This window comes from Xenopus tropicalis, chromosome 2 (genome assembly GCF_000004195.4).
Source record: "Xenopus tropicalis strain Nigerian chromosome 2, UCB_Xtro_10.0, whole genome shotgun sequence".
NCBI classification, from domain to species: domain Eukaryota; kingdom Metazoa; phylum Chordata; class Amphibia; order Anura; family Pipidae; genus Xenopus; species Xenopus tropicalis.
The window spans coordinates 168,763,108-168,790,128 of NC_030678.2; the positions used below are offsets into that span (position 1 = coordinate 168,763,108).

At 42.7% G+C, this 27,021-nt stretch overlaps 1 protein-coding gene across 3 annotated transcripts; it reads right to left on the reverse strand.

The window, feature by feature from the left end:
* Positions 1 to 443: 443 nt before the first annotated feature.
* ccdc81 (coiled-coil domain containing 81) lies at positions 444 to 26,300 on the reverse strand. 3 transcript variants are annotated; one of them, NM_001126915.1, is given in 16 exon segments: positions 444 to 1,653; positions 2,864 to 2,989; positions 3,473 to 3,711; positions 4,588 to 4,666; positions 5,546 to 5,715; positions 7,114 to 7,221; positions 8,430 to 8,576; positions 9,467 to 9,596; positions 11,436 to 11,547; positions 13,274 to 13,416; positions 14,764 to 14,840; positions 15,837 to 16,093; positions 17,670 to 17,826; positions 18,024 to 18,085; positions 23,782 to 23,870; positions 26,225 to 26,300. In NM_001126915.1, coding segments are annotated over 15 exon segments (2,013 nt in total). In that variant the 5' UTR covers positions 23,849 to 23,870; positions 26,225 to 26,300; the 3' UTR covers positions 444 to 1,514.
* Positions 26,301 to 27,021: the final 721 nt, after the last annotated feature.

The window sequence follows — 27,021 nt, forward strand, 5'->3', positions numbered from 1 at the left end:
ACATACAGAAAGAATATAATTATTATTTGGCATTACTGTTTCCTCATAGGGTTCTTTAAGTTGAATATATCTGCAGGGAGCTTACATTGTATTATATCCCTGTCTACATTTGATCATTCTTGTTTTTGCCTTGTCTTACCCAATTATTCTCAAAGTCTCCTCCGGCTATTGTAGCACTTTCTATAACCATCATGGTTGACTTTGTTCTGTGTTTTGACATATTTGTCATTGTGTTTTGGCTTTGAAAATGCCTGTCCCATACAGGCCTACAGAGAGACTGGCCCGTGGTGCTATTTGCCAGCATCATGCCCCTTCTGTGACTGGCAGTTATTTACCGCATTTGGACAATCTCCAGACCCCTGAGAGATAACAGAAATTGCTGCCAATCTAAGAATGAGATTCCTTATGATCCTGGTGCTTCTGCAGTAATAAAGTGAGAAGGATTTTTTAAGGGCATCGGACAAACTTTTATTTTAAAAGGCAATGCACATTCAGAACTGCTAATCGGGGGTTCTATTCCCATTGCAATAAACCATATCCAGGAGTTAAGCTGGCAATACACGGTAAGATCAGCTCGCTGGTCGCCAAGCAAGTGGATCTTCTCCCGATATGATATCGGGCTAATTCAAAGATCAAATTAGAACGGCGGGTATAGGTGCCATCGGTTCGGGGGCCGCATCAACGAGCCAATACAGTCCCTGATCCGACAGAAAAATTAAACCTGCCGGATTGAGATCTGGCTGAATTCGTTTGTCCCTATACACGGGCAGATAAGCTGCCGAATCGATCTAAAGGGTGAGAGGTAGAAAGGTTGCGCTTTTTCAAGTTTTCATTTTAATTGTGGCTTATTATTTGCAGTATGAATTAAACTGGAAATTGTGTACAGGCATACAGGTGCTATTGGCCAATCACAAGGCGACCTTAGTCCAACCTGTGATTGGCTGAGATTAAGAATACAGCAGCGAATGAATTTAGATCCCCTTGAAGTTCCAAGAGCATTTGTAATAGCTCTGGTTCCTTCAGTGGTACATGGGGGGCTATTCTGATACAAACACGACCCTACACTAATCAAGGCCCCTTTAAACCTTCATGTCCCCTGTTCCGTTTTCCCTACTGAAGGTCTCTAGAGGTGTCTCTAAGGCCCCTAGTATTACAGCTTCCAACTACCTGTCATTATACAATTATTTTAATACTTCCCCCTCTGAATTAGGAGAAACCACCAATTAAACAGCAGGATTTAAAGACCCCTGTGAGCCCCCGTGCCCATGGCAATGGTAGATGTTACATTATTTGGGCAGGGAAAAGAAGGAAAGATATGTGGATAACAATGTCAGAGAACAGTTGGCTTCGGAGCACCATAGGCAGAAGATTATTCTGCTCTTCGTATTGCATTTGCTCGTTTGGCAAGTGTTAAGAAAAAAATTAAATTTGGAAATAACCTCCAGCAATTGTTACAGTTCAGCGCATCCCAAAGCAACACAACATCACATTTAGCACATTCTTAGGGCTGATTTTCATATGAATAACCTCGCTCCTGGGATATATCGAGACTCGCTCCATATATTGGATTGCCCGCGGTTTGATGGGCGTCTCTTACACTGGAAACATCGGCGATATTTGTCGAACTGGTCGAGGAGCAGGTGGCTTCCGGCTCTGCAGTGGAAATAAGGAGTCAGTAAAACTGAATATTAGCTCCACTGTGCCCTGCTCCGTGTTTAGAGTCCGGCAACACTTATTTCATGCTTTGTACAAAATGGAGTAAAATCATAGCAGCCAACCAGATGCTTTGCTTTGGTTTTCTAACTGTTGAAATCTAATTGCTGATTGGCCGAAGGGTTAAGCGAAAGAGATCCAGTGGTTGACCACTGTGCCCTTCGTTTAGTTTTGGGCTCATCTAACCTATCCAGTAGCTTGCAGAGGGGTACAGCAAGTTTGGGGGTAACTTCAGAGAGCTGTAAGGCCCAGTCAGGAGCCGTCTGTAGACCTGTCCCAGAGCCAGATGGAATTGGGCTGGGAGTTTCCCTGTCTGCCTGTGTGATGGTCAGGGAAGGCACAGTATTACCAGAGGTAGAGATGCCTGGTTTGTGAGCAGGAATCTGTTGAGGTAACGTGCACAAAGAGGGTCCTTATGACCTGCTGTTAATCGCTCAGTATAGATATTTAATAGCAGCTGTGTCCCGGGGGTGTAAGCTGTCAGTGTTACCCTTAGCCAAGGTATCTGTATTCAGAATTAAAAAGAAGCGGTTGTTTGTCTGAGGAGGGAGAAGAGCAATCTACCCCCCTACCTCCAAGATGGCTGCCCCCAAAAAGGGAAGATGAAGGCTGGCAATGGCTGAAGGGGTAAGATGGGATCCCCGCACCCCCATTACATCCAGCTAGCTATGTGCCCATATGATAGTTAGGGTAGTGCTAGATGGTCAGTGATTTAGGGGCGACTTATGACCCTGGAGTGGAAAGGTCCCACAGAGCGGGAAGCCTTGGCTTGCAGCCTTATCAGCGTAGGCTGTGTGGTAGCATCCCCGTGTCCAGAGAAGCCAGGATCAAAGCATTTCTAGATAATGGAGAAAGATCCCAACCTCCTGAGGACACTAGAAAAGATGGCTCCAAGCCAGCTGTGCTGGGGGTATAACTGAGAGGGAGGAGCTCTCTTTTTTTCTAGTGTCCTGCCTTTATACCTATTGTTCCTGTGTCTCCCAAGGAGATGTTAGAGAAAATAGTTGTTTGTGTGCACATAATATGTACATCAGTACTGATGAAAGTGGTGCCATTACTGTTTATAAAGAATGCACCCCCTAGTGGTCACATATAGGTGTCTGATTTACTTAAAGCAGGTAACTCTGGATCTAACTTCTGAACTACTTACTGGATGAACTTCTCCTCCTCGTTGTCCTTGTGCTGTTTCAGCTCCGCACACTTTGCCCACTCCTCCTGTAATGCCTTCTGTATACGGTACATCTTGTTATACTGGTCTGCTTTGTCAGATACCATTCTGCAAAACACATTTCCCCTATGAGATGATCATGTGATCCTAATATTGGCCAACCTAGCCCCAAGCATGTTTGAGCCCCTAAGCCTGAACCACATCAAGCTTACACAATAAAACTGTACTAATATTTTATTTGGTCCTGGTGTGCCTTGCCGTTTTTTAGCTCGGGCCCCCTTTAAAGAATTACGGGCCCTGTCATTGGTGGTCAGCGGGTAATTTGATGGGAGGGGTGACTAGAGGATGCTGGCTACCAATGTTTTAGGGGGTCCCTGGCTACCCATGTCTGTGTGTCCTTTGTACTGATGGGAGGGGCCATTGGGGGGCAGGGCATGGGAGGAGGGGGGGCACAGAAATTTTTGTTGTGAGGGGCCCCGTGATTTCTGATGGCGGCCCTGTCCAATCCTATGTGCCCATGACAGACCACCTTTAGCTAATACTAGAGAGCCCATATTAATCGAGCAGATAGTGTAATGGGGCTTAGCGTACTGTTGCTTTGACTTGGCCAGCATGTCTCCTTCCTGCCTCTGCTGCAGCAGTTCGTTCAGTACGGCCAAGCGTTTCCTCTCCACTGAAGCTTGCAGCTGCTGCTTGGACACCTCCAGGGCTCTCTTTCTCTTCTCAACCAGTTTTTCGTTCGTCATGTCGTTCCTACCGAAAACCGGTTCTGTTACGTCGGGTTCAGAGGACAGCAAAAAAGCCGGCTTCATTTTCCCTTGTGTTGTAATCTGTACAGAGAAAAGTGTTGTTATAGTTATAAAACTGTAAAGAGAATTCAGATTAACTGGCAGCCACCCAGAATCTCAGAAGCTATAACTGCCCTTCACCCTTGGTTACTTAGAGACTCCAATTCAGTCCTCCAAAGAGAGAATTTTACAGTGATATATATATATATATAGACATATCCTGCCTTATTGCACATATTTGCAGCATTCAGTCCTCTACTGGCGGGCAATCCCCTTAGTAGAGAGCTGAAAAATTGATGAACTATGGGAAATAAAACAATATACTTTTTTTCTAATTACTAAATAAAGGGATACTGTCATGGGAAAACATGTTTCTTTCAAAACCCATCAGTTAATAGAGCTTCTCCAGCAGAATCCTGCATTGTAATCATTGTTGCCATATTCTTTATTTCCCAGTGTGCCATAGCCAAGTGACCTGTGCTCTGATAAATTTACACTTTACTGCTGTGCTGCAAGTTGGAGTGATATCCCCCCCCCTCACCCCCAGCAGCCGATCAGCAGAACAATGGGAAGGGAGCAAGATAGCAGCTCCCAGTAGGTATCAGAATAGCACTCAATAGTAAGAAATCCAAGTCCGGCTTGGGACTCCTCCAGTTACATGGGAGTAGGAGAAACAATAGGTTAGCTGAAAGCAGTTCTAATGTGTAGCGCTGGCTGAAAGCTCAGACTCAGGCACAAGGCACTGAGATGGCGCCTACACACCAATATTACAGCTACAAATACATTTATTGGTTCAAGAATAAAACTTTAAATGGCAGAGGGAATTAGTAGAGTAATGGTAATGGTAGAGTAAATAGTAAACCATAAAAATCATGATAGAATCCCTTTAAGACCGGTGATATAAAGTAGTATTAATACCTGAGTATCCAAGGCGGATTTATAGCACTGTACTTGTTCATTCTTCTCTTTCAGAAATTTAGCCCTCTGAGCAGTTAGCCTGTAAGAAAGGACAATGAGAGTTTCAATGATGGAATCATTATCAGACAAACATTAAATGTGGCAGGAATGACTGTTAAAGGGATGCTATAACTCCGCCATCGTTCCTTTAGGTCAGTGCAGTCTTACAGGGTTGAACCTCACCATCAATAATTCAATGGCAAAGTTCCTTCTTGTTAACTCATCTGTGATCTGACTGAATCAACACAGGGGCTTTATTATCAACTTAGCAGCCCAGAGCCCAATGAGCATGTGCAGTGCCACTGACACACAAAAGAGGGCCTAACCAGATCCAAGATGGGGACAGGCTTGGATCATTACTGTTATAGGGCTGTTGCAGTAAGTACAGTACATCAAATACAGAATACAAAACTACCAGGGTATAAAAGGTATAAAATAAGCAAGCAGGTAGGCACCATTTTGTGGGCACAGTTATACAGACAAGCTTTGTATCAGCTCAAATTCTTGTGTATGTGCCAGAAAAGGGGACCTAATAAAATATGCCCACACACTGACTACACAATTAGATGGTTGGGAGGGAGGGGAAAGTGAGCAATGCAACAACATCTAGAAAGTGCTGAATGGAAAGTGAAAGTAATTGTCTCCCCGGCATAGAGGCAGGGCAGGCAAAGTGTGAATAAAAGCTGGCATTTTGATAATACCTTTATAATGGAATTGATATGTTAATAAAAAAGGAATTTGGGGTTTAGGTTTAACTTGAACATGGGGGATCAGATGGGTAATGTTAAAGCATTGGGCAAATACTTTTATGGCAAAATTTTAATTAGAATGCAAAGTCAGTGTTATGATGTAATAAGAATAAGAATATCTATGTCAGTGAGAAGGGAATTGTTATTATGGAAGCGCCGGGGGCCCTTACTCCTCTGAAAGCTGCATTTGTTCCAGTCTATCCAGCAGATCTTTGTCCTGTTTCAACGTCAACTCTTTGGATTTTTTCTCTGCTATTTGCTTTGTTAAGGACTGGTAGCATTGGTCTTGCTTGAGATACGCCGGGGGGGTCAGAGGCCTTTTCTGAAAAAAGTAGGATTTCTGAAAATAAAAAGATTGAGAAACCGATGAAAAGAGAAATATAAAGTATCCAGTAAATAACATTATGTAAAATAACTTTACCGCTCGTGAGCCTAAATATGCCTGAAAGTGTCTACAATAAATAGTGTACAAAACTATTACAAAAAGAAACGCTCAAAAGGAAAAAGTCGGCGTAAAAACAAGTACCAGTGAAAAAATAAATAATTATAAATTAAGTAGTAAAGTCAACGAACAACCGCTCGTGCACAACTGCAACGTAAAATAAATCAGTTAATTAATTAGATTAAATTAGTTATATACCCCGTGAAAAGTTGAGACCCGGGTGTAGAAACCCCAAGTCTATCACTCCCAATACAAAGAATAAATCACATAAGCGGCATCTCGTTCAAGATTAACATAGGCATAGGATAAACAAAGGCATATTGCTTTTCATAATGAAGAAATAAAGTCCGTTTTTACAGCAGATCTCTACAGTCCGGAGGGCTTGATGTTCCTTTTCTAAAAAAAAAAATAGTGCTCCTCATATCTAGGTTTCTGTTGCCATAACGCATTCTGTTATACCATAGATTAGGGGTGGGCAAATTTTTTGGCTCAGGGGCCACATTGACTTACCGATGGGCCAGGCCAGTGTCACAAATCATGGGTCATCTCAGCTCCCCCCAGCATCCCACCCAGCATTCTCCAGCTCCCAGCATCCTGCAGCTCCCCACCCCAGCAAGCCCCCCCCCCCAGCATCCTCCAGCTCCACTACCCAGCTCCCTCCCAGCATCCTACAGCTCCCAACCACCATCCTCCAGCTCCATTCCCCAGCTCCTCCCCAGCATCCTCCTTCTCCCCCCCAGCTACGTGCGGTTCACTCCATCCTCTGGCTGCTTCTGACCCCAGCTCCCCGCTGCATCATTTTATATGTTATAACATGTGACTAAATCATTTAAATTTACATTGACTATGGCAAGTAGATTATTTTTACCTCAGCTAATACAAAACATAATGTATATAAATATAAATGTATTTGGGCACAACCAGTTTATATAAGGTGTTGCTCATATCTATGTATGGACTACATCTAAACTATAGAGAATGCATTGAACTGTGTCCATTGGCATTAGAAGTTAATTCGGACAAGCAAACTGAACTTGGCTGTAACATCCATTAAGGAATAACATAGACAATCTGTCTAAATAACTGATTAAATCTGCCTTATTTTATAGCTCAGGAATGAAAAAGTAGCCAGGGATGTAACAAAAGGACTTTGGAGCTGCTGGGGGGGCCTGAAGGTATGGGGGCCCAGTTAGGCCCAAAGTTTATGGGGCCCTGAAATGCTGTGGGGCTCTGTAACTTCTTCTTATGCCACTGGCAGCAACTACTGGAAATGGAAGTGCAGTCGAACGTTCTTACATAGAAATCCATGTTTCTTTTATTCTTTTCATTTCTCACAGCTTCCCCTACTCCCATGTTGTAGGCGGCATCTTTCTCGTACTGTTTCCTGTTAGCAAGGGAAGCCAGCTGGGAGAGAAAGAGTGAAACATGATGATAATGCAATAATCTAAATGGTAATCATCTTTAATATTTGAGCTGCAATGTTTTACGCACATCTTAATGCTTAATTATAACTGTGCCAGGGGCACGGAGAGTCATTAGTAGAATACACAAATATAAGCTTATTGTGTCATTTATGCAGGTAGCATTTTTTGCCCTGATGTGCACTACGTGACTGTATATTCTTTAGTACAGTACAATATGTGGATTATGGATAAAACACAATCATTTAATAAAAATCGTACCAGTTGATGGAACCAAAAACATAATTCTCTTAGCCGCACAACAATGATATATTAACCTTGCACTCAAAAGCAATTTTCCAACTATTTGTCTTTGTAAGATATAGTAACATAGTAAGTTAGGTTGAAAAAAGACATACGTCCATCACGTTCAACCATAATGCCTATATATAACCTGCCTAACTGCTAGTTGACCCAGAGGAAGGCAAAAACCCCATCCGAAGCCTCTCTAATTTGCTGCAGAGGGGAAAAAATCTATATATAAAATCTATATATACCTATAAATGAGCTGTGCTCTGCACTGTACCTGCTCTTTATCCATGGCTCATTGGTCTAGTTTATGGCATTCTAGATGATTATGTTGCTGTAACGGCTATAGAAACCCAACCTGACCTCTTTCATTCAGCTACTTGTGTTACAGAGCCTCTCATTTCACTGCTAGTGGAATGTTATTTGCTCTCCCTTACATGTCCGTCTCCAGGAATGTACGGTGGTTTTCATTTCTATTTCACAGATCAGCCTTTAGTTATTGGTATTAGGCCAAACCAAATCCAAACCTTTGAGTTTGGATAACTGAGTACAACTCTTTTTTTTGTGTTCAACAATAACAATTTTTCAATATGAAAATGAGGGATTTTGTTGTGATTTTTCGGATTTTGTTGTGAATTTGGTCACATCTTTGGTGGAACAACAAGTGCATGGAGGCATCACCGTGTAACCTTCTTCCGACTCATACATACACATACAGGGAGACCTAAAATTGGTTGAATTATGAAGTCAAAATCTCTATATCCATATAAATTAGGGATCATTTCTATGTGTCCCATTTTGTACTCAATTACCTTGACATAAATGGAAATGGTGGCAGAAAATAAAGCAAACCAACACTTAATGGCTGGATGAAAAAAGTTAAATCTAAACTTTGAAGAATACCTGTGATTTGACCAGAGCTTCCTGATCTTTCATATGCTGGTACTCCTGCAGAATTCGCTCATCCTCCTGCTCTTTCAGCCTCCTCTCTTCTGTAAAGTACACAGGGATGTTCTTTTGGGCCCGTTGCATACACAGGTAGCAGAGCTCCTACAGAAACACAAATGGATACAGTCTCTATCAGCCAGTGATCCCCAACCAGTGACTCAGGGGTAACATGTTGCTCCCCAACCCCTTGGGTGTTGCTCTCAGTGCCCCCAAACCAGGTGGTTATTTTTTAATTCCTGACTTGGGGGCAAGTTTTGGTTGAATAAAAACCAAGTATAATGCTAAACAGAGCCTTCTATAGGCTGCCAGTCCACATAGGGGCTATTAAGTAGCCAATTATAGCTCTTATTGGCACCCCAGGAACCTTTCGTCATGCTTGTGTTGCTCCCCAACACTTTTTCCAATTGAATGTGGCTCATCGGTATAAAAGGTTGGGGATCCCTGCTATAAGCCTTTCTGCAGAACACTGGGACAGTCACCTCTCCAGGTACTAGGATCAACTCAATAAGTAGATGACTTTGTGGCTACAAGGGCTGCTATTGTTTGCCCTCTGTGCTTTAGCTTTTGAGGTTTGTTATTTAAATATTATGGGACAGTTTTTACACTGTTATTTTAAAACCTAACAGGGAGTTGGGTAAGAGTCATACATACAGAAGTGCAAGAAACCAGTACTGAGTGGTGTTGAGTACAATGTAGCACATTGTAAGAAACAGACCTTTAGAATCATGTACCTAAAGCTGTACAAATCCAATAGAGAATGTCAATTGGTACAGCTTTGGGTGCCACGCAGATTAACATGGTCATTGCCCTTCAAACTATTGATACCTGTTTGCACGTGTCCCTTCAAGGCAAGTTAACGTCCAAAACACAATCATTGTATCTCTTCACTTCTTATACTCGTTAGCTTTGTATGTATTTGTATTTTCCATGCCCTACTTTTATTGTATTGCTACTTTATAACTGCCCTGATAATTGGTATCAAATGACTGTACCTGCCCAGCTCGGCAGTGATCTTGGCATGGTGTCCCAGGCGTAGGAACTCTTATTCCCAGCAAATTTGTTTGGTTGTTGCCTCCTTCATAATCTGCCTTTGGGAAACTGGCAGAAAGTGATGAGCCCAGCCTGAATGAAAAAAAGTCAAGCAAGAAAAAAAAAAACTGTGAGCATAAATATTAAAAGTCACACAGATAATCCTAATCATTACTGCTTCTAATAGTACCACCCAACCACATACCTAGGGACCCCACTTGGCAGAAAGCAAGAATACAGGGATATGGACACATTGCTGTTATCCATTATCCAACTGTAGTTGAAAGGCTTTGAAGGGGATCTAGGGGAGCAAGGAGGCATTCTCTCCAAATCTCACCTGTAATTCCCCTTCTGGTTGAGGCACTGCTCTGGGCCCTCAGTATGGAAATGGTTAATGAGTATGTGTACTTAATGTACATACTTGGGTTATACGGATGAGGATCCTTTTCACTGAGTAACAGGACTCCCTCTATGAGCTGATACAAAACCCGCCTGCATGTTTAATCTCCTGTGACTGAATTCTCTTTATACACTTTTCAGCATCTCACTGCCAACTGATACTTTTGAATAAAGCTCAGACAGGCCGCTGAAACATTTAAGCCCATTAGGAGAACATTTTGTCCTTACTTATTAATTGTTTATAAATTACAGACGAAGGAAGATGGGAGGCTGCTCTTAATAAGCTGCGATCGTTGCACAAAGATCACATTAAACAGATGAGTACATTTTGTTCTTTTCTCTGGATCCTATTTTGCTAAATATTTTTATATAACATTACTCTGCAGGCGTGAACAAGGCTAATTAATTATTTCTAAAGGTGTCCATACACACCTACGGGTGGGCAATATCGGGGGAATTTAGGCTAATTCGGACGTTTGGCCCATCAAATTATAACGACTGTTAAGGGCACAATCAGTTTAGGGACCGCATCAACGAGCCAATGCTGAATATTTTAGCCTGCCCGATTGATATCTGGCCAATTTCAGGCCAGATGTCGGTCGGGCAGGCCCGTCGTTGCTGCACCTACACGGGCTGATAAGCTGCCGAATCAGTCCAAGGGACCTATATTGGCAGCTACAATCGGCCCGTGTATGGCCACCTTAAGAGTGCAGACACATGGGGCTACTAGTAGCAGCTACTTGTTGAGGCCATTAGAAAAGACAATGCTGATCATTTGCTGATAATTGTCTCAGGTAACTTTAAGAGCCAATTTCCATTTTTTCAAACTGCACTCTCTACACTAGCAATGTGGCCTCCCCAGGGCCCCCTCCAGCACTGTAAAGGTATGTGCAGGGGGAACATTGCAGGAGCCGTCTCAGGGTGGCTCAGGGGACAAAAATTTGTATCCCACAAGTTCAACCTGAGGACTGGTTCTGAGAGATGTATGGCCTTTTAAGAATCATACTTCCAGTCAAACTGCATTGTACCCTGTGCAACAGTCTATCAGTGACCCCAAACAGGGGCTCAGGAGCAACATATTGGTTTGGAGACAAGTTTTGGAAGCCCAGAGACACAGTTTTACTCCAGGCAGAGCCTCCTGCAGGCCAGCAGCCCAAATGGGGCTACCAAATAGCCAATCACAGCCCTTATTTGGCACCCCCAAAGAACTTTTTTCATGCTTGTGTGGCTCCCCAACACTTTTTACATCTGACTGTGGCTCACAAGTAAAACAGGTTGGGGATCCCTGGTCTAGGCTAACCAGGACATTATCTTTGGTGTCATAGGAAAGAGAAGGCTCCCATCCAAAGGGCAAGGGAATAATTACATATATTTGGGATGCAGGCCTCCCAACACTGACCCAATAGCATTCAGCTGGAAGGATACCATGCAGGTTGGAAATTCCTGTTGGAAATACTGAAATACATTACAAATTATACACAAGGGGCCTCTCTAATGCCCTTTCTACTAATCAGCCCTACTTCCCACACTCACCTTTCTGGAGCAGTTTTTGGTTTCATCATTCTCTCCATATCCAAACTGATGCCAGTCACTTTAGCAGGCACAATACACGGTCTGTTGACTAGGCGCTTAGGGGATGAAACATCTGTGTATTAAAAGGAATATATATATATATAAAGTCCAAGTGTGTGCCTGCACTCTGATACCAAATTTAAAAAATGGGTGCTACTGACCAAAAAGTATATATATATAGTGAATAATAAAAACCTCATATTATATATAAGTGAGGATATTATTTATAACTCATTTAGATTCGCTCCAATTGATATTAATGTTGATATTAATATCTGTTATTTAAGACTTATGAGCCCTTACCCAAACATACTGGGCTATGTAGCAACATTATGTCATTATTAATGTAAGGCTGATGCCAGATGAGGCCTTTTTACGCTGCGTATTTTTTAATTCTCTCAGCGGCTGAAAAACGCACGATATCATCATCCATAGAAATAACTTAAACAGTCTCGATGGAAAACACACTATGCGTAAATACACTAGAAAACACGTTACCACTGACTTTTCATGCGTTTGGCGAAATACGCCGTTATTTGCACAGCAACCTATCCTATGTATACACAAAGGCAGCTGCCAGACCTAGCGGAAATACGCAGCGTTTTTACTATTTCGCACTATTAGCACCATGGGAAACGGGATTTGCTACGTCACCAGTACTAGGCTGAAAAACGCCATAGTCAGGGGCTGTGCGGGTTGTGCGGCGTTTTTAGGCGGAGAAAATATGCAGCGTAAAAACGCCATGTCTAGCATTAGCCTAAGAGGCAACAATATCTGTCACACTAAGCTTATGCCTACCATGACGGGGTGCCAGGCTGCCCCATGCAAAACCAAGGGCCCAGGTGATTGTATTGCAGATATAAAGAGTCCCTATCGCCAGCCACTCTTCTGCAAGGCATTCGGCACAAATTTGTAATTACTAATGTACTTATGTAGTAATTAATGTACTAATGAATGTAACTAATGTAGCACAGCTATAGCAACCATTTCTGGAAGCTGGCACAGTGAAACTGTGGACACAAAATAATGAACTATGAAAAAAGGCAACAGGGCTATGACTTATTCATTACTAAGGCAGTTTTAATCATTAAATCCAGAGACATTCATTTCACCTGATTTTGCTGCTAGGACATCCAGCTCAGGTGTGTGAGTTGTGTCTTGATTTTTAATTCCTATCAACCAGCCAATAGTAATTTTCCATCTGGACAGATAATCCTTTGCCCATTAGGAATGCCAATTGCAACTTGCAATACATGCCTTGATAGTCGGGCAGTATGACCAAAACTGCCCAAACAGTCTGACCGAGTCTGAGCATGTAACTCCACTCTACTCTGTATACCGGTATGTGTCCAATCCAGTTTATGCAAGATACACAAACTCACCCCCAGTACATCTACTGTATGGCTATGCCTCGTCTGTGCCCTATTCAGTCCTTCCCAGCTCTAACAGATCCAGTGACCGCACTCTGAACTTCACTTCCCTCCCGCAATCATATTATCATCACACAACTGTCCCTGCTGCCAGTCTCACGTTTCTAACAGGTATTCTGTTACAACAAAAACTGCAATTCTTACTGACAGCTGTGGCCCATTTCTCTCTATTTGAGCAAGATGAAGTAAAAAGAAATACATTCAACTTGTCCAGACAGAAATCCCTTATAAAAATGATGTATCAGTACCACAAATCTGCTGGAATTTTTAAGAATTCTGAGAGTTACGACATTTTATTCTGCACATAAATGGCATTTAGTTAAGCCAGACTTAAACAATGTACATGTATGTTACATATATGTTGCAAACCTCTTCTGCTAGTATTGTCATCTTCTCCCTCCTGTTCTTTATCCACTGGTTCTTTTGGGCTGGGTCCCAAGCATTCTGGTTCTCCCTTCTCCTCTGCAATTGCTTCCATCGTTGCGGCATTGCCTTCCCCCTTTCCTTCAATTCTAACAAAGACAGAACCATTCTCCAGTTAATGAATAAGCTGTTGAACAACTCAGTACACAGACATAGGATCTATTTTCCAGAATGCCTGGGACCTTGGGTCTTCCGGATAATTGATCTTTCAATAATTTGGATTACCATACCTTAAGTTTGCTGAAAGGATTGTTTTGCCACCAATAAGTTACTGTTTTATTATTATGGAGAAGAAGGAAATCATTTTAAAAAATTCAAATTTTTTATATTAAAATGTAGTCTATGGGATATGGTGTTCCGATAATCTGAAGCTTCCTGGATAATGGATCCATACCCAAAGGCAAATGAGCTTTACTAGTTATTATTCAGGTACTATAACTATAAAAGCAATAAGGTGCATTGCAACCTCACTGGTGCAATTACACTGGAAACTGGGGGGGAAATGCTGCATTGCGGGTACAAGGAATAAAGACTGCACACTGCTCTGGAGGTCGTATATGACCCCTTGGGTTTTTTGTGTTTTGAAATAATGACTTATGACTGATTATTATTACATTTTTAGCTACCCTTTTGTGTTTAGTATAGAAGAGAGGATTGCAGCCTTCAGCACCGCCATCACTGGGGGACCTGGTAAGAACCTACAACCTCCCTGTCCCCACCTGGCAGCCGACCTGAGAAAGGTGGCCATACACGGGCAGATTTCAGCTGCTGATTTGGTCCTTCAGACAGAATTGGCACTTTCTCTGCCCGTGTATGGGCACCTCCGACAGGCCTACCCGACCAATATCTGGCCTAAAATCAGTCAAATCTTGATTGGGCATGTTTGATTTTCCCGTCGGATCGGGAGCCACATCGCATCTTTCATGCAGTCCTTGGTCCGACAGCCCATATACCCGCCGTTTTAATTGATCGTTTGGCCCTAGGATGGGCATATCAGGAGAAGATCTGGAAAAGATCTGCCCATTTGGCGACCTTGTCAAACGAGCAGATCGTACCATGTTTGGCCACCTTAAGTTCCATGCAGACACGTACATTTTGAAGCCAGTGGACAAGAAGTTAATGTGAAAAGACATACTTTAGTACTTATTTTGAACCATCAGATTCTCTCAGTGCACAGTTTTTAAAAGTGCACCCATGGTTTTCAAAAGAACACAAAAGATTTTGTGCACACAAAGAAAATAAAATAAGAAGTGAACACTATTAGAAGTGACTTGCTATTTAGTGGATTAAACCCCACTGTAGAATACAGATTATAAACACGGGCAGGGGCCAGTGTTTGTAATCTGTATCCTAGAGTGGGGTTTAATCCACTAAATAGTAAGTCAAGTGTTTCAGAATAAGCCAATGTAATGTTTTGCAATAAACCTACAACCCACCGTGGGAAGAGGAAGGTCCTTGGCCGATGAACAGGACTGTCTCTTTCTGACATGACCGAATCACATGTGCCGGGTCTCTGTTCAGCAGTGACAAACACAATAACCAGATGATTAAATTCTAGAATTATAACAAAACTATGAAGCATCAAAATCCCCTGCTTTTGGTTTGAGTTTACAGCCTTCTAGAATCTTTAGGTGGGCAAAATTAGTAAGGTTTAGGGAGGTAAGCTGCAAAATGAAAAAATAATAAAACTTAAAGGAACACTGTCAAGGGAAACATGTATTTTTAAAAACCCATCAGTTAATAGAGCTTCTCCAGCAGAATCCTGCATTGTAATCTGTTATTCCCATGGGGCTAGCCATATTCTTCATTTCCCAGGGTGCCACAGCCATGTGACCTGTGCTCTGATAAACTTCAGTCACACTTTACTGCTGCGCTGCAAGTTGGAGTGATATCTACCCCCTTACCACCACCAGCCGATCAGCAGAACAATGGGAAGGGAGCAAGATAGCAGCTCCCAGTAGGTATCAGAATAGCACTCAATAGTAAGAAATCCAAGTCCGGCTTGGGACTCCTGCAGTTACATGGGAGTAGGAGAAACAATAGGTTAGCTGAAAGCAGTTCTAATGTGTAGCGCTGGCTCCTTCTGAAAGCTCAGCCTAAATGTCAGGGTAAGATTTCGGAACTCATGAATAAATGAGAGCCCTGATCCAAAGTTCCTAATCAGAAGAACATCAGACAGCCCTATTTCTTTCTCCTGAAAACTTCCTCCACAACATCATAGTGGGAAACAAGGATCCAGAAGACACGTGTAAGGACCACTTGGCCTATCTCTGAAATACTCTACATCTACTGAAATGTTGGATAATAATAATTATAATAATAATAATTTGATTACATTATCCCTTTAGTTAGACAATTTAGACTGCCCCAGTGGGCAGTCTAAATGATGGTGTATGTGTTTAGTGTTGCAGTTACAACTCCCATGATTCCAACATGCTGAGTGTTAAAGATTCATCCAGGAACAAAGTAAATATTCTAAACTATGAATAAATGACACACACGCACTTACATTTGCAAGGGATTTGACAAGGTTTCCAGTTCCATCCATGGAATTAATAAAATCCTTATAAAACTTCATTTTGGCCTTGAGGTCTCTGATAACAAGCGCCCCTATTCCTTTGAAATCAAACTCCACGTTCTGCTTGGTAGCAATGGAGCGTGAGAAAGCACTGAGGGTGTCTCTCACACAGCCCTCGATGATGTCTCTGCTAAAGGAGCTGCCAAACGCCAGCGTCATGTAGTTCAGTGGCACCACAGGGATATCGCCTGGAAAATAAAGAAAAGGTTAGAAATATAGGATTGGGCTTAGTGTGGGCACACAATTTCCTCTGTATATTTGCATTGTATATATGAATAGAAGAATCATCATGCTTACCAGTTTATAAGCATATATGTCACATACAGGGGTGGGTGTGTTTGAGACAGGCTGGTGACATCACCAGAAAGAGACAGCCAATCACTACTGCAGATATCCACCCCTCCACTAGCCCCTGAATTTTAGACCCAGCTCTCTGTCCTAGATCCAGTCCTGCCTCCTGGATAAATGAACAGCATCTTAATCTGAACCATAATAAGTGACCGGATCATCTTCCCACCTAATCTTGGCCCTAGTTCTCTCTTTACTATTAATATAATGGTATGCCATTTTGACTCAGCATGTTGCCTGGGGTTAGAATTTGACCCTACCCTAGCCTCCCCTAACTACATCAACATCACAGAGGCAAAACCTGTTGCTTTTTCCTGGGTAATATTGCTAATATCTGTCCCTTCATCATTCAAATGCTGAAATATTCATCCATGCCCTTATCTATCCCACCAAGACTACTGCAATCTTCCATGAACCACTTCCACTTAAGTATATTGTAAATCCATGTGCATAAAGGATATGCAAACCTTACATTTTCCTACCATGAATATAAATTGGGCACATCTCCCCAACCCAAACCAAACCATTTGTTTTGAATATAGCCCCTCTATTCGCCAGCACCATTACATTTTCCCCCATTTTACATATCACATTCTTCAGTGACATTTCCAGTTCACTGCTAGAGCAGAGTTTCTATGGAAACCAGCATTGCCATCTCTTCATTGGCTGCTAGACTGGAGGGTGTGTTTAGTAACCTGAGTTTGTTAAGAACTGAGCATGCTCAGTTAGCCAATAGCCAAAGCAAATTTCTAAGGAAGTGATTAAGGGGATGCTGCTGCCTTACTATTAAGACTTACAACCAGAGTGACAGGTATTTAAAGAGGCTGCTCACTGTTGCAGGTTTTACATGTCCTTTAAATACTCCCCCTCTCACCTAAGGGTAATGGAACATTTGGTTTTTGACTGCCACTGCCCCAGTCTGCCTGTAAGCACACCGAGTGGTGACAGACAGACCTTGGCAGGTAACACTGAGAAACACTGAATTACCAAATGATATGACTGGGCCGCCGGTATATGAAAAAACTCAGTGGGCCCGGCGGCACAGACCCGATCCCTCTTACCGCTGCCCCGGCTGTCGGTGTCCTCCCCTGACGTATTTCAGTGCGTTCAGCGGTTGGTTAGGAGGGCACGGCGGGGCCCCTGCTGGTAGGTGTGCCAGATGGGGGCACCTTGGGGGGTGGGTCCTGCACCCCCCAGTCTGACCTGTTTGGCACAAATTTCCTGTCTGAAAGTAGTCCCTGGTAAGCGGCACTGACAGCCACAGGGTGGGGCTATATTGTGGGGAGTATATTGCAGTATGAGGGCCCCAGGAAAATGTGGGCTCCCCACAGTGGCCCTGTCAGAGTAACACTGCACTCACACATTAGCCTGGGCACCAACACACTCGGGTACACATCATACAATCTCAGTACTTACCAGTTGTGAAGATTTTGTTGTAACTGAGACCATGAAGCTGAGCGACCTTTTCAGAGAAAAGAAACACCGGCCGCTGAAGGACAATGGATTTGTTGTTACCCACATTCAGCGTGTGCCTCGACAGAGTAAATGTTCCAAGCCCAGGGATTTGGACTCCCTAAACAAATAAAAATCACAGTATCTGCCATGAGTCAGTTTGTAGGTGGCTATAAAGTGGCTACTGAATTATCCCCCCCTGACATAGGATGCAGCTTACTGGCTTGTGGATAGCCCCAAAAACAAAATTATATTCAATATCTGATTGGGAATTCTTCACATGCTGATCGGAGCTGGGGGGAAAAATGGATTCCTTACCTTCTGCAGAGCCATCTGATGTGCAATGAATTCGGAGACTCTCGCCCATATGGAACAGACCTCTGAAATATATAAACAGATATAATTAATCCAGTGTATTGCTCGGCTCAACAAATTACAGCTTCGACTTGCAGGGACCCCAGTGGTTTCTGAAATTCACTGTTAAATGGGGATAATGTACCCCCAACTGTAAATGATAAGGATATTAGCAGTCACTGAGGGGTTCTGTGCCCATATAAAGGCACAAGGCTGCAGGCTGAGTTATACAGGGAACTCTGAGTATCACTCATGTATTATAAGGGATAATGTACCCCCTACTGTAAATGATAAGGATATTAGCAGTCACTGAGGGGTTCTGTGCCCATATAAAGGCACAAGGCTGCAGGCTGAGTTATACAGGGAACTCTGAGTATCATTCATGTATTATACGGGATAATGTACCCCCTACTGTAAATGATAAGGATATTAGCAGTCACTGAGGGGTTCTGTGCCCATATAAAGGCACAAGGCTGCAGGCTGAGTTATACAGGGAACTCTGAGTATCACTCATGTATTATAAGGGATAATGTACCCCCTACTGTAAATGATAAGGATATTAGCAGTCACTGAGGGGTTCTGTGCCCATATAAAGGCACAAGGCTGCAGGCTGAGTTATACAGGGGGATAATGTACCCCCTACTGTAAATGATAAGGATATTAGCAGTCACTGAAGGGTTCTGTGCCCATATAAAGGCACAAGGCTGCAGGCTGAGTTATACAGGGAACTCTGAGTATCACTCATGTATTATAAGGGATAATGTACCCCCTACTGTAAATGATAAGGATATTAGCAGTCACTGAGGGGTTCTGTGCCCATATAAAGGCACAAGGCTGCAGGCTGAGTTATACAGGGAACTCTGAGTATCACTCATGTATTATAAGGGATAATGTACCCCCTACTGTAAATGATAAGGATATTAGCAGTCACTGAGGGGTTCTGTGCCCATATAAAGGCACAAGGCTGCAGGCTGAGTTATACAGGGAACTCTGAGTATCACTCATGTATTATAAGGGGTAATGTACCCCCTACTGTAAATGATAAGGATATTAGCAGTCACTGAGGGGTTCTGTGCCCATATAAAGGCACAAGGCTGCAGGTTGAGTTATACAGGGAACTCTGAGTATCACTCATGTATTATAAGGGATTATGTACCCCCTACTGTAAATGATAAGGATATTAGACTTGTGTATTATAATGAATACTGTAACAATACTGTAAATAATTAAGATACTGGAAAATCATCAAAGAATCCTCAGACCATATTACTTCTAATATCCTTAAATCTTATAGTAAATGGATCAATATTATTTATAATACTCAAGTTTCAGTAGATCCTGTGAAACAAACACACAGTGACACTGTTAATAAAATACAGTTTACATGTGATTTATTGTTTTTGTGTATTTTATTGTCTTTTATTAATAAAGTGTTTTATAATTAAAATAAACAGCTTCCTAATTAATAAGAGTAATGCAGCAGCACGAGGATTGTCAGAGAGCGGGTCGGTTGCCAGTGTGCGTATGGTACTTGTGTTTACCCGTGTCTTGCTGAAGTGCCTTTTGTTTGTGGATAAAGCCATTATACAGCAGTACACAATTATTCTCTACTATACAATGTCAGGAAAGGGACGTAATTAAAGGGTTTTACATTTCTCCCTTTTAAATGTTTAAGTATGGCATGGAGCTTTATTACCAGGCCGCAATGTGATAGGGCAATCTGGCAACAAAGGGAGCAGGGATATTGTGTACTTTTAGCCAATGCAGCCAAAGCGGCTTCTCTTGGCTACTAAGCCAGGCTCTGGGCACACAGGTGGGTGCAGCTCCGAGGCTGTGGGTTCAGTTCCTGCCAGGTCACTGTCTGCAAAGAATATGTACATACTCCCCGCTTGTCTGTATGTGTTACTACTGGATATTTATACAGCACAAACACATTTACATACCTCCCAACATTTGAAAAATGAAAAGAGGGACAAAAGAGGGCAAAATTTTTTGGCCATGCCCACTTTGTGGCCACGCCCCAATTGCCACACCCCATTTTTAAAATAGTTAAAATAGTGCCCACGATGGCCCAATAGACAGCACCCCCATAGACAGTGCCCCCATACACAGTAGCCCTCCATACACAGTAGCCCTCCATACACAGTAGCCCTCCATACACAGTAGCCCTCCTTACACAGTGCCCCCCCATACACAGTAACCCTCCTTACACAGTGCCCCCCCATACACAGTAACCCTCCTTACACAGTGTCCCCCCATACACAGTAGCCCTCCTTACACAGTGTCCCCCCATACACAGTAGCCCTCCTTACACAGTGCCCCCCCATACACAGTAGCCCTCCTTACACAGTGCCCCCCCATACACAGTAACCCTCCTTACACAGTGTCCCCCCATACACAGTAGCCCTCCTTACACAGAGCCCCCCCATACACAGAGCCCCCCATACACAGTGCCCCCCATACACAGTAGCCCTCCTTACACAGAGCCCCCCCATACACAGAGCCCCCCATACACAGTGCCCCCCCATACACAGTGCCCTCCCATACACAGTAGCCCTCCTTACACAGTGCCCCCCCATACACAGTAGCCCCCCATACACAGAGCCCCCCAATTGCCCCCATAGTGAGTACCTCCAATAGAAAATGCCCCCATACATAGCGGCCCCCATAGACTTCTTGCGGCTCCTGCTCCTTATTCGGCTCCTCGTACGGCGGCGACAGGACCTTTTATAAGGTTGCGCCCGTGCGTACGTGTGATGTCACACGTACGCACGGGCGCAACCTTATAAAAGGACCTGTCGCCGCCGTACGTGGAGCCGAATAAGGAGCAGGAGCCCAAGAAGAGACGGAGCCGGAGCGCTCCGCTGCAGCCAGCGCGTCCCGCTGGCCTGGAGAGTTTAATGAATGTTCTGCATTTCCGTAATGCGGGACAATCATTGAACAATCCGGGACAGCGGGACGCGCGCTGTAAAAACCGGGACTGTCCCGCGAAAAGCGGGACAGTTGGGGGGTATGCATTTAGTCAGTGCTCAGCCCCTGCAACAGTGGGGCTTACAGACTAACGGGGTTATGTAATATCAGGAGCAAAGTTTGCTACACTTCTTATCACCTATAGCAACCAATCAGCTGGTAGCTGTTACTGTCCACCTTAAATGGAAGCATCCTATTGGTCGTTACTTTTATTTCTTTAATTTTTCTACTAACATTGGCATCAGGATTCATTTTTAATGGCCAGGCCTGTAAACCAACAACAGATTCTCTGCACTCACCCATTACCAATATATATAGGGCATTAAGACATTCTGTGCATTAAAGGGGAAGGAAAGGCTAAGTCACTTGGGGGTGCTAAAATGTTAAGCACCCCCAAGTGACTTGAATCGCTTACCTCGTACCCCGGGCTGGTGCCCCTATTAGGAGAAAACAGCACCAGCCCGGGGCACCTGGGGCGAAGCGCTTCCTCCTTCCGCCTTCCTCTCCCTGAGACTCCAAGTCCGACGCATGCGCAGTAGAGTGAAAAAGCCGACTTGCGCGCGCAGCGAGGGAGGAAGGAGGAAGCGATCGCTGCTACCCCGGGCTGGTGCTGTTTTCTCCATAAAGGGGCACCAGCCCGGGGTAGAAGGTAAGCGATCTAAGTCACTTGGAGGTGCCTAACATTTTGGCACCCCCAAGTGACTTAGCCTTTCCTTCTTCTTTAATCTACCAAGATATGCCGGGAAACCTACACTAGTGGGAACCACACATGAAGAAAGGTTAATTGGCTCCTGACCTTAGCTTGTAAGCTCCACTATGGGGTGAGTGCAGTGCAGTTGCCAATAGCAACCAATCAGCAATTAGTTTTTGAACAGTCTTCTACAAGTTAGAAAATGAATGCAAAGATCTGATGGGTTGCTTAGAATTATATATGAATACACAGTATACAGCACTTGATCTCTTTTTGGGGAGACTAAGCATCTCTAAATTCCCATTACTCTCCACCTATGGTTCCAGGCTGCAGTCCTACCGTTGCATTACTGGGAAAGGTGAACCATATTTCCAATGCCTTTACATGACATTAGAGTGTTAAAATGAAATTAATTCTGATTTTTCAAAAGAGAAGAGATAACAATTGAAGAACTGGGCCAAGACACCTTGCTGTAGACAGTAAGACTCTAGGTCATTGGGTTTACTGTTAGAAGCTATGTGTCTATACTCCCCTTACATAAAACACACTATTCATAATTCCATGTTTTACTAAACATTTAGTTGTAGAGTGTAAGCTCTTTTGGGCAGGGCTCTCTTCCCCTCCTGTATCGGTTACTGATTGCTTTATATGTTACTCTGTATGCCCAATGTATGAAATGCAGTAATTCCTTGTAGAGTGTAAGCTCTTTTGGGCAGGGCTCCCTTCCCCTCCTGTATCAGTTACTGATTGCTTAATATGTTACTCTGTATGTCCAATGTATGAAATGCAGTAATTCCTTGTAGAGTGTAAGCTCTTTTGGGCAGGGCTCCCTTCCCCTCCTGTATCGGTTACTGATTGCTTTATATGTTACTCTGTATGCCCAATGTATGAAATGCAGTAATTCTTGTAGAGTGTAAGCTCTTTTGGGCAGGGTTCCCTTCCCCCCCTGTATCGGTTACTGATTGCTTTATATGTTACTCTGTATGCCCAATGTATGAAATGCAGTAATTCCTTGTAGAGTGTAAGCTCTTTTGGGCAGGGCTCCCTTCCCCTCCTGTATCGGTTACTGATTGCTTTATATGTTACTCTGTATGCCCAATGTATGAAATGCAGTAATTCCCTGTAGAGTGTAAGCTCTTTTGGGCAGGGCTCCCTTCCCCTCCTGTATCGGTTACTGATTGCTTTATATGTTACTCTGTATGTCCAATGTATGAAATGCAGTAATTCTTGTAGAGTGTAAGCTCTTTTGGGCAGGGCTCCCTTCCCCTCCTGTATCGGTTACTGATTGCTTTATATGTTACTCTGTATGCCCAATGTATGAAATGCAGTAATTCTTGTAGAGTGTAAGCTCTTTTGGGCAGGGTTCCCTTCCCCTCCTGTATCGGTTACTGATTGCTGTATATGTTACTCTGTATGCCCAATGTATGAAATGCAGTAATTCCTTGTAGAGTGTAAGCTCTTTTGGGCAGGGCTCCCTTCCCCCCCTGTATCGGTTATTGATTGCTTTATATGTTACTCTGTATGTATAATGTATGAAACCCACCTATTGTATAGCGCTGCGGAATATGTTGGCGCTTTATAAATAACAAATAAATGTTAATAATAATAATTAAATAGTGAAAAAAACTTATACTAGGTGTTCTATTCAAACTGCTACCTGGTATAAAACAAAGGACAAAATGGTGTTGACGAATTTAGATTATTAGCCCCAAGAAGTGGGTCAATAATCTAAATTCTAAAGCTCAAATATCTGGGGCTAAAATATTCTAAAACATCATACAATAATATCTATTGAACCCTGTAGAATTTGTGGCCCCAAAAAGTATTTTAGAGGGTCTCTTCTGGCATTGGTTGAAATCAAGATGGGCCGGGATAAAACAGTAAAGCATTCAAAACTCAAAATGTAAGTCACTTAATAGCAATGATTACAATTAATAAACCCCCCTTCCCTTCATGCTATCAGCATTTTTATATGTTTAAGCAGAAGACAAATAAATGGTAACTGCCAAATTCTATATACTACTGACAGTCCAATGGTTAACAGCAAAAGCTAAAACTTACCATCCTCTGTGAGTTTGGGAAGAGTAGGGAAGCCGCTCCTGCTGGAGTCCAGCAAAAAATCCAGCATCTTTCCGAGATGGCTGGGGAATCTTAATGATAAAGGGAAAACATATTTAACAGCAGCCAACATTTATATTATGGCCCAAATTTTTGGGGCTCAGTTCTTTAACATGATCTCATGGTACAGGTATGGGATCCGTTATCTGGAAGGTCATCTTCCACAGACTCCATTTTAATCAAATCCAATTTTTAAAAACATATTTCCCCTTTCTCTGTAATAATAAAACAGTACCTGTACTTGATCCCAACTAAGATATAATTACCCCTTATTGGGGCAGAACAGCCCTATTGGGTTTATTTAATGGTTAAATGATTCCCTTTTCTCTGTAATAATAAAACAGTACCTGTACTTGATCCCAACTAAGATATAATTACCCCTTATTGGGGCAGAACAGCCCTATTGGGTTTATTTAATGGTTAAATGATTCACTTTTCTCTGTAATAATAAAACAGTACCTGTACTTGATCCCAACTAAAATTTAATTACCCCCTTATTGGGGGCAGAACAGCCCTATTGGGTTTATTTCATGGTTAAATGATTCACTTTTCTCTATAATAATAAAACAGTACCTGTACTTGATCCCAACTAAGATATAATTACCCCTTATTGGGGGCAGAACAGTCCCATTGGGTTTATTTAATGGTTAAATGATTCCCTTTTCTCTGTAATAATAAAACAGTACCTGTACTTGATCCCAACTAAAATATAATTACCCCCTTATTGGGGGCAGAACAGCCCTATTGGGTTTATTTCATGGTTAAATGATTCCCTTTTCTCTGTAATAATAAAACAGTACCTGTACTTGATCCCAACTAAGATATAATTACCCCTTATTGGGGCAGAACAGCCCTATTGGGTTTATTTAATGGTTAAATGATTCCCTTTTCTCTGTAATAATAAAACAGTACCTGTACTTGATCCCAACTAAGATATAATTACCCCTTATTGGGGCAGAACAGCCCTATTGGGTTTATTTAATGGTTAAATGATTCCCTTTTCTCTGTAATAATAAAACAGTACCTGTACTTGATCCCAACTAAGATATAATTACCCCTTATTGGGGGCAGAACAGCCCTATTGGGTTTATTTAATGGTTAAATGATTCCCTTTTCTCTGTAATAATAAAACAGTACTTGTACTTGATCCCAACTAAGATATAATTACCCCTTATTGGGGCAGAACAGCCCTATTGGGTTTATTTAATGGTTAAATGATTCCCTTTTCTCTGTAATAATAAAACAGTACCTGTACTTGATCCCAACTAAGATATAATTACCCCTTATTGGGGGCAGAACAGCCCTATTGGGTTTATTTAATGGTTAAATGATTCCCTTTTCTCTGTAATAATAAAACAGTACTTGTACTTGATCCCAACTAAGATATAATTACCCCTTATTGGGGGCAGAACAGCCCTATTGGGTTTAACTAATGTTTAAGTCATTTTTAGTAGACTTAGGGCTTATTCTGCCTGATTGCACTCACGAGCGATCATATAAAATGCTTGTGAGAATGAACCCTTAAGGTATGAAGATCCCTATTATGGAAAGATTCCTTATCCGGAAGACCCCAGGTCCTGAGCATTCTGGATAACAGATCCCATACCTGTAATAACTGGCTAAAAATGAAAACATTAGTAAATACTAGTCCCGTAGCGTTACCATGACTCGTTGAGGTTTACAGTTTTACATAAAGGCTTAATCCATACTAATACATGTCTCTTTCCCTTCCTTCTTCTGCCCAATCCTATCTCTATCCCAATCTTCCATTCTCCTCCCCAAGATGGTACTTACTGATATTCTTCCTTTCTCCCCATCCCAATTTTCCCACCCCCACTATCTACTCTGACTAAACATTGATCTTTAACTTTCATCCTCTTATTCATAACTTTCTCTCCCCCTTCCCATTTCTATTTCATATCCCCAACTTTCTCCCCCTTCCCATCTCTCTCATTTTTCTAAATGTATCTCCCCCGTCTATATTCCCAACTTTCTTTCCCCCTTTCGATTTGTCTCATATTCCCAAACTTTCTCTTCCCCATCCCATTTCTCCAACTTTCTCTCCCTTTCCATCTCTCTCTCTTTCATTTTTCCCCTTACAATGTCTAAATTTCCAACTTTCTCTTTCCCTTCCCATTTCTGTCTCATTTTCCAACTTTCTCTCATATCCCCAATTTGCCCCCCTCCGTTCCATCTCCCCCATATTCCCAACTCCCCCCCCCTTTCCATTTCTCAAATTTTTCCAACTTTCTTTCCCCATTCCCATTTCTCTCTCATATCCCCACATTTCTCTCCCCCCTTTACAATTCTTTCTCATATTCCCATCTCTCTCTCATATTCACCTGTACCTCCCTTCTCCGTCTTTTATTCCGGCGCTGTCTCTTACCCTCTCTCCCGTTCAGTCTCAATCCCTCTCTGCTCGGGAACGCGCCTGTAACTAAGATGCGCCAGGCTCGCTCCCGGTTGCTGGGGATGACGCGCTGTTGCCCCACCCACCGAGTATGACGGAGTGGGCGGGGCGATGCTGCAGTGAAGTTGCCGGAGTTTGTGTGAGGGAGTGATTGGCTGTGAGGCGGCTGCTCACACTGCAGTTGACAGACTGGGCTGAGTGTTGGGCATTTACTGAGCAGCACGGTTATATACTGTTACACAAACTCCTTGGAACATTTACTTAACATTCATTAAAATACTTTAGACAATGTAAGGCAAAAAGTTAAAGTTGGTACAATTTATTTGCAAAAAAAAACAAGGAATTTAACAACTCTGAGGAATTCTAAGAGAAAGAATAGCCTGGTATAAACTTCAGAAGGAGGTTATAATAGCTCATGGATTGTAATGGTATGGGATAAAGGTTTCCCCAGAGCCAATGGGACTGGCTGCCCTAGGGCCCATCAGAGAACCCACAGCATGGCTAGCTTCTGGCATTTCTCCCACCTTCTGAAGAACTCATTGCAGAACCCATCACCAGAGCCATAAGGCGAAACTTTCCCATGGACTTGTTTTGTAGCTTTTAAGGGTGGTTGGAAATGGAACTCCAATTTTATGTTTTTCAGGGGTCCAGGAAAAAATTGAGTAAAATCCAGTAAAATGTAGAATCAGGAAAACTTAAAGTAGAAGGAAAGTCGTTTTGGCATTTTACTGCCAATAGATTAGCCACATTAGTGCCACCTAGAACAATATATT

Coding starts and splice junctions, on each gene's coding strand:
- ccdc81 (XM_012956484.3), bottom strand. CDS start 23,848: ATGCTGGATTTTTTGCTGGACTCCAGCAGGAGCGGCTTCCCTACTCTT. Junction 7,222..8,429: donor AAGCTCTGGTCAAATCACAG/GTATTCTTCAAA, acceptor TTTCTCTCCCAG/CTGGCTTCCCTTGCTAACAG. Junction 4,667..5,545: donor CAAATGCAGCTTTCAGAGGA/GTAAGGGCCCCC, acceptor CCTTTCTTACAG/GCTAACTGCTCAGAGGGCTA.